At 39.1% G+C, this 8,428-nt stretch overlaps 1 protein-coding gene across 2 annotated transcripts in view; it reads right to left on the minus strand.

Moving 5' to 3' along the window:
- The window catches only part of Pls1 (plastin 1), a 98,438-nt gene that overhangs the window by 31,943 nt on the left and 58,067 nt on the right, over window positions 1-8,428 (minus strand). For both annotated transcript variants that reach the window (XM_013353574.2, XM_026789021.1), the window contains 3 exons: window positions 4,493-4,656; window positions 3,039-3,168; window positions 1,419-1,551 (listed from right to left, as the gene is read on the minus strand). In XM_013353574.2, the coding sequence (XP_013209028.1) occupies window positions 1,419-1,551; window positions 3,039-3,168; window positions 4,493-4,656 (427 nt within the window). The remainder of the gene's footprint in view (window positions 1-1,418; window positions 1,552-3,038; window positions 3,169-4,492; window positions 4,657-8,428) is intronic.

The following is an 8,428-nucleotide window of genomic DNA, read 5'->3' on the forward strand; positions in this document are numbered from 1 at the left end:
CCCTCTTTCTACAGCAGCCACCTGCACTTTTTGCATCTGTCCTGAAACACACCTGTCCTTTTTCTACAGCAGCCACCTGCACTTTCTGCACCTGTTCTGAAGCACAGCTGCCCTCTTTCTATAGCAGCCACCTGCACTTTCTGCACCTGTCCTGAAGCACAGCTGCCCACTCTACAGCAGCCACCTGTGTTTTCTGCATCTAAGTTGTCACTTCACCAGATGGTCATTACCATTAGCAACCTAAACTGTAAATAAATTCTGAAATAGCAAACTTTCACAGAAGTCAACACAGTGTTGTCTCATAGGTGAAGTAACAGAAGCTTCAATGGAAGTCTTTAATAATTTAGACATTTTACAAAAAAATAATATGGATCTTGTCTATGCTTCAGTCTCTAGAAACTAAAATAGGGAAATAGAGATTTGATTCATAGTTAGACATTTTCTACAAGTTGGGGAAAGAGATAAAAATTATAAGTGGAGGCTGGGGAATATTTTATGGATACCGATTTCCTATACTCATGAGTAGGTTTGAGGATTTTGTTTCTTTTTTAAGTAAACACACACACACACACACACACATACAAGCAACACTGAAGACAATGAACCATGGTACTGTTAACCACAGGGGATATGTATATTTGTGATATGTATTTCCACTTTGGAAGTACACTGTATTTTTTATATGAAAAAACTTTAAAGACACATGCATTGTAAAAGATGTGTGCTGGGACCTGGTGATGAAAAGATGGCTCAGCAGTTAAGAGCATCTTCTTGACCTTTCAGAGGACCAGAGTTCAATTGTCAGCACCTACAAGGTGGTCACAGCATCAGTAACTGTAGTTTCTGGGACCTAATACCCGATTCTGACCTCCACAAGAACCAAGCATGGGCACACACACATGCAAGCAACACACACACACACAACAAAGAAACTAAATTTAAATTTTTTTCAAAACAAAGTGTGCTGTGACTGCACACACATGCTCTACATGACAAAGATAAATTCACTCTCTTAGAAAGTCTACAGTGTAGTAAGCAAAACAGACTGAAAAAGCCAAGGGCGAAATAAAATACTGTTTCATTTAGGTTTAATGAAGGAGTATCTTCCTTCTGCATCTCCTCAGGCTCCTGCCCCCACAGAACTCTTTTATGGACAAGTGAAAAGAAAAACCATGTCACCATTTTGCAATTAGTGGGTTCAGAAGTTTCCTGGCAGTATCATGGTAACAGATACAAAAGGTACCATAAAATAAATATTAAATTACAGGGGAAATTCTGAGCAGTACATGGTACTTGAATTTCTAGACAATCATGACTAACTCCAAAAAAACTGGATCTTCCGGATTGCGGTGTTCAGGGAACGCTCACCACGGGGCCAGTGAGAGCACACAGCTCCTGTGACTAGATGTTCAACTCACCAAAGAAGGATGCCATCTGCAAGTGATTTGAAAAGGCTGCCGTCGTTGGGGTTCATAGGCAGAAGATGCCTGCAGTCTGGGTCATTCTCGAGAGCCTTGTTTATCCAGTTAACAAACGCCACTTTTTCTTCCTCTGAAAACAGAAAATCTCGGTAGGCAAGCTTCACTTCACAGCATCTACCACGCTACAAGAATACTCTTGTCCGATTCTATTAAAAGATAATAAATGACACTCTGAAAACACTACTGAGATACTCTCAGGACTTAGTATGTGGAGAAATGGGGAGTCGCTGCACTTTTTCTCTCAACATGTTAGAAGGGAAGAAGGAAGGTATGCATCTTAGGATAAAATGCATGTGGTTTGATGTTAAAATCTTTCCAAATATGAACTGTTTCTAAAATCACGTGAATCAGAAACATACCACAAAAGGTCAAATATGCATGCCTATGTATAGACTGTTTAAATCAGAGAAAGAGGTAAGAAAAAAATCCGGGAAAATAAACTACATCACCTAAAAAGATTAAGACTGCTGAGATCTGAGGTGTGTATAAGTATTGTTTGTGCTAGGACTGGGAATGGCCAGTGAGAGTGGCAGAGGAACAGTATGGTCCAAACACATTATACATGTGCATAAAGAGATCACAGTGAAACTCAGTACTGAAGATAAACACATGCTAAAAATAATTAAAGCACTTGCACACGGATGCACACATGTGTGTGCTTCTGGAACAAAGCTCTTGCCTAACATGCAGAAGGCTTATTAAGAATTAATGTTTCGGGGGCTGGAGAGATGGCTCAGAGGTTAAGATCATTGCCTGCTCTTCCAAAGGTCCTGAGTTCAATTCCCAGCAACCACATGGTGGCTCACAACCATCTGTAATGAGGTCTGGTGCCCTCTTCTGGCCTTCAGACATACATACATACAGAATATTGTATACATAATAAATCAATAAATATTAAAAAAAAGAATTAATGTTTCTTTGGGTTTCAAACTGAGCAAACAATTCAGAGATCCTAACAGATTGGACACATCAGGCGACATAACCTCTATTTACCTGGGAGCTTGATCAAAACCAGAATCAAGTATCTCTACTCTTGGACAATAGAAGGGGACACATCCCTATACTAAGCCTCTCCATCGTTCCTAGATAGATAGATAGCTCTTTAGTCAAGTCTGCCATCATGATGAGAAACCTACTCAAAAGTGGTGATGAAAACTTGGTACAGCTAAATGGTACGGTACTTCCCACATGTGCATGAGGTCCTAGACTTGATCTTCAGAGATTACTCCCTAAAATCCTTTACAAATACTCCAGACATCATAACTAAACCCATCCAGAGCTGAAATATAAGCAGCATCTGTTTCGTTTTCAGTGCCTTTGATTTGACATATAATAGGAACACACAGCGTTCAGTAATTCTGGTATTTTTCACGCTGGCAATGCTAAACTTGAGATATATATAAATCTGACGTCATAGTATAATTAAGTCTGCAGCTTTTTCTACCTCCATTGTATATAAAATAATGGCATGAATCACAGCGGCAGCTTAGACTGGATGACATGTGACTTACTAAGTGAATCAGTGACTAAAGGGCCCAATTCGGAGAGGCAGATTACCTGAGTAAGAATGCTGTGTGCCCTCGCTGGAGATGGATGAAGTGCCCCCGATAGCAGTGATCCCTTCCCTTTTGTTAATTATTTTTCGGAATGTTTTGCTGATATCTTTGCTTTTCAGCTCCTGCATTAGCTGAAATGGAATAGAAGTAAAATTGTGACTTTCTAGTGGCATGAAGGATATTCAATGTTTGCATTTATTTGAAATGACACCAACAGAAGCATGAACTGGGTATCCTCATACTTAACACTTGTGCAAACAGACAATTCGGCCATTATACCAGTTACACAAACTGGCTAATGTTTTTAACCCAGTGACTGGAACACGTAACAACTGAACTGAAACTGAGCACACTGAAAATATTGCTGACTAACCGAGGCCCTTTATACACAGTCCAAGAAATCAGTGCATTATTATGATTTTAAAAATACTTCAATGAAGGCAGACTCCTGCCTGAACATCAATATATGTCCATATATATGTCAGTTTTGCAGGAAATACTAGAGGCCTACAAAAACCCCTTCTCCCAGATATTCACTGGGATTTACAGAGACCTGAAAGGCTAAATTAAATAATTTCTCCATGCAATAGCAGTGATGATTTTTCATGCAGATCTAATCAGATCACTTCATTCTTCCTACTTCAGTGACTTCCTGTTGCAATTAGCATAAAAACAAAGATCCTGCACGGCCACACAAGACCGGATCCCTGCTTATTTCTCCAGCTACATTTCTCACCTTGCCTCCTCAGCTCTAGCCATACGAATCCTCTCTAAGAGTGCTTGACAGACCCAGCAACCCCAATACAAGAGTCTCAGGATACTCTGACACTTGTACCTGCTTCCCACGTTATGTGCAACCCCCCCCCTTCCTATTTAGCTTCTCTCTCCAGATGTCAGTTCATCTTCACAGATTGAAGGATACATCCCTGAGTCTTTGGGTCCTCTGGTCTCCACTTCGAGCTCAGCTCCCTCCATCCTTAATGCTATCGTGCCTGTGGTGCTGGACCACAGCAGGCATTGTAGTTAGCGTTTCTATCTGTTGTGTGAGTCTGCCTTCCCCACCAGGTGCATACACCACAAAAGCAAGGACCACGTCTCTTTCTGCTTGTCACACTATTCACAATGCCCAGAGTTCACATAGTTAATTAATAGATAATGACTAGAAAACTAGAAAATTTATACTTTACAAATATTCAATTATGCTAATGGTCACTAATATTCAACTTAAGTCCAGTTATTCTAGGGCATGAATGACTATTATCTGAACTGGATTTCCATACAATATTCTCCTTTGCTCTATGATGTGTGGGAATTATTTTCACAATAATATTTGTTATTAGCATCATTACAATCATTTTAAAAGCAGTCAGGCCAAACCAAAGCTAACAAAGGTATTGTTGAAATTCTACTTGCAGGGAAATGATCAATAACTTAGAAAAGCATCGGACTACTTACTGACACAAATTCTTCAAAGCTGATTTTGCCATCCTTGTTGTTGTCAGCAACCACTAAAATTTTCTCCACAATCTCGCGCACCTTGTACCCAGGAAGCGGAAGACTTGCCTCCTTGAACAGGTCCTGAAGTTCATAGTCACTGACATACCCACTATTGTCAATATCTGTAAAGATATGTGGTAAACTGTCAAGTGCAGGAAACCCAGAGTTCTGAAAGTTTGTCTCTTAAGTGACAGGAGCCTTTCTTCCCATACCTAACAATACAGGGTGTGTGTGCATTAGTTACTTCTCTATTGCTATGATAAACACCGTATCCAAGCCAATCACAGAAGACGTTTATTTGGACTTAAGAGTTCCAGGGGGTTAAGAGTCCATCATGGCAGGAGCAGAGCAGGAAGCTAAGGGGGCTCACATACTGAACCACAAACCTGGAGGACAGAGTGAACTAAAAATGGCCTGAGTTGTTAACTTCCCAAAGCCCACCCCTAGCACCATACGCTGTCTGGTATTAAGCCCACACTGCCTAAGCCTTCTCAAATGGTGTTATCCACTGGGTACCAAGTATTCAAATGCCCAAGAAGATGGGGGCCATCTCATTAAAACCATCACACTATACAATACGCCAATCAACACTCGTGCTTAAACAGAGCTCATCTCATGGATTTAGAGCTGGTGTGTGTATTTTCAGTGTGACAGAGCTCTGACAGAAAACTCAGTCTTGACAAATGACTTAATTTCAGAGAAATAAGCCTGGGGAAGTGTTGGATATATATTAAAAGAAAAATATCAGCAAAGGTCAAGATGGAATAACAAATCAGACTTTATGCAGATAAATTTATAAAATGAATCTGCTGGTCCCACATTGTTATAAAGTATCTATCTGCAACATATAAAACACATGTAATCAACAGAACTCTACTCTTAAAAAATATATGTAATCATATTTCTCGATATTTTGTCTTTGGTGACAGTTTTTATGGATAATTTATTGCTTGCTATATATCTATCAAACTATTATATATATTTAATCATGTTTGATGACATTTTGAGATTAGGTGTTCAAGAAACTTCAACCCTGTATTTGGACTTTGGGAAATTAACTTCTCAATGCTTCCTTGTTATCAGTAAGATGGCCTTGAGCAGGTTGTAGGGTTACCCAGAGACTGGGAGCACTTCTGGACTCAGAGCAGAGATAACATAAAACAAATCTGCATAGTTGGCAACATGTAAAGTTGCCACATTGGTTGTTCTGGCTATGGCACGGAGTCACCTCGTGCAGAATCTGTGATGGCCAATTTTCAGAGTCCAGAGTGCTAACCATCATATCAGATAACATATATGGAAAGTTTCATCCTTATGTCAACTTGAGAAGATTCAGAACCAGGAAATGCATGTCTGGGTGTGTCTAGGGGGTGTTCCTGCAAAGGTGTACCTGTAAAGGAAGGACCTATCTATCCCCACTGTGGCCAGCACCAGCCCAGAGGCTGAGGAGGACGTGTTGAATACCAGCACACACACTTTCATTAATGGCTCCCCTTTCATTTCATTTTACTTTTCCAACTTGCACTTTTCTCTTCCTCTTTGTAACAGTATTATTTCCACATTTAAACACTTTTTTAACTCTGCCCAATACTCTACATTAGTGTCTCTGACTGACACTGGAGAATGAGTTCTCAGGCATAGGATTCTCATAAGTAAAAATAGGATTCCCAAATAAAAAGCAGAACAAATATTCAAATTATCAGATGTGTCACTGCAATAAAGAAACATAAAAAGCAAGATGACAAGCCTTCCCCGAAAGACCATAACTCCCCAACTACTGAATTCAAATGGAGGTAACACTGGATGAAGATCTCCTAAGTTCTAATAATAAAAACTGACTAATAAAAATGGTCAATGACCTCAAATAGGACTACAGAAAAGCAGATGAAGAAAGGAAACCAGGCCAGAGCAGAGCAACACTAAGCACCAAGTCAATAAACTATGGGTGAATCAATCAATGTATAAAAAAAGGCAGAAATAATGGAAAGAAAGTCAGCAAAACTATTAAGGTTTGGGAAGATGCTAAATGAACAGAAATTCTGGAAATTAAAACTTTATGAATCAAATAAAAATACAGTGGAAAAGCACCCATTGTCAACAGACTCAACCAAACAGAAGAAAGAAAATCGAGGATGGATAACATTAACAAATGGGGGGAAGGAGAGAGAATGACCATAATGTCTAAGAACTCTAAGATTCTAAGATATAATCAAAAGACTAAAACTAATTCTCTCTCTCTCTCTCTCTCTCTCTCTCTCTCTCTCTCTCTCTCTCTCTCTCTCTCTCGGTGCATGATGTGAAAGTCCCAAAATCAGTTAAAAATATACTTAAAAAATAAGATCCAATTATTTGCTATTTCCAAAAATCATAGCTCACTGGCAAAAAACATCTGCAGACAGGCAAACAAAAGATGATGACAACCTATCAAACACACAAGAAATCAAATACAAGCTGGCATAGCTATTTCAGTATCTGATAAAGTAGATTCCAAACCAAGGTACTCAGAAGAGATAAAGAATGCAGCCACAAATTGATAAAAGGAAATATTCATCAAGATGATAAAAGGACTTTATACATATAATAAATATATAATATACATATATGCATTATATATATGGAGAGAGAGAGAGAGAGAGAGAGAGAGAGAGAGAGAGAGAGGGATAGAGAGAATGAATACTGGGGTTCCCAGGTTTGTAACACAGACACTAAGAGCAGAAGAAGTCAATTATGTCCTGATACAATAACAGAAAGAGACTCACTACCCCCACTCATCTTCAGGTACATCATCCAAATGAAATCAACAATAAGACATCAGAGTGGAACTACACCATAGACCAAATGGATTTAGCACTTATCTCATAACAGCTTTAAAAACAAAAACAAAGCCAAAGGAATAAACCTAACCCAGGACACAAAAGCCCTCTATAATGAAAACTTTGAAACAGTGAATAATAAGTCTGGAAATACTAGATGGTCAAAAGACCTCTCATGCTTATGCATGGCAGAATTAATATTATAAAATGACTAAATTACTAAAAACAGTGCACACATTAAATGCAACCTCTATCAGAATTCCAATGACATTCTTCACAGAAACCAGAAAAAAATCTTGAAATTCATATGCAAATACAAAAGACTTTTAATATCCAAACCAACCCTAAACAGAAAGAACAATGCTGGATGCCTTATAGCACCCCAAACTATACTACAGAGCCATAGCAACCAAAACAGCATGGTACTGGCACAAAAACAGACAAATAGACCAATAAAATGAAATACAGGTTCTAGAAATAAACTCATACATCTATAGCCACCCGATCTTTGACAATGGTGACCAAAAAAAAAAAAAAATGGAAAAAAGGTTCTGCTAGGAAAATGACATCACCATATTAAAAAAGAAAGAAAAAGTAGATTCATTATCACTTGCCCTAAACAAAAATCAATTCAAAACAGAGCAAAGCCTTCAATTTAAGACCCCAGACTAAAATCATTAGTGGGGAACACAGGCAAAACACCTTGAGGTAGGCAAAGGACTTGAATGTACATTACTTTAGAGAAAGCAAACAAGTCACCATAAAAATCTGTACTTATTTGGGAAATACAAAGCCACAACAAGATATGCCCATAACTTTTAAGGGTGACTGTTACGAAACAATAGCAACAGAACAAGTGCCAGTGAGGAGGAACAGAAATGAGAACACTTGTGTCGTGCTGGAGGGGATAAAAACCGGCGCGCGCGCGCGCGCACACACACACACACACACACACACACACACACAGCGGAAAACAGCCAGTTGCACACCAGAAAAATCAAACGTGGAACTGCAGTACGACCCTGTAGGTTCACGTGTGGAGTACACCCAGAACAGACTGCAGTACAACCCTGTGAGTCCA

Source organism: Microtus ochrogaster, unplaced genomic scaffold, assembly GCF_000317375.1.
Source record: "Microtus ochrogaster isolate Prairie Vole_2 unplaced genomic scaffold, MicOch1.0 UNK12, whole genome shotgun sequence".
Classification (NCBI taxonomy): Eukaryota; Metazoa; Chordata; class Mammalia; order Rodentia; family Cricetidae; genus Microtus; species Microtus ochrogaster.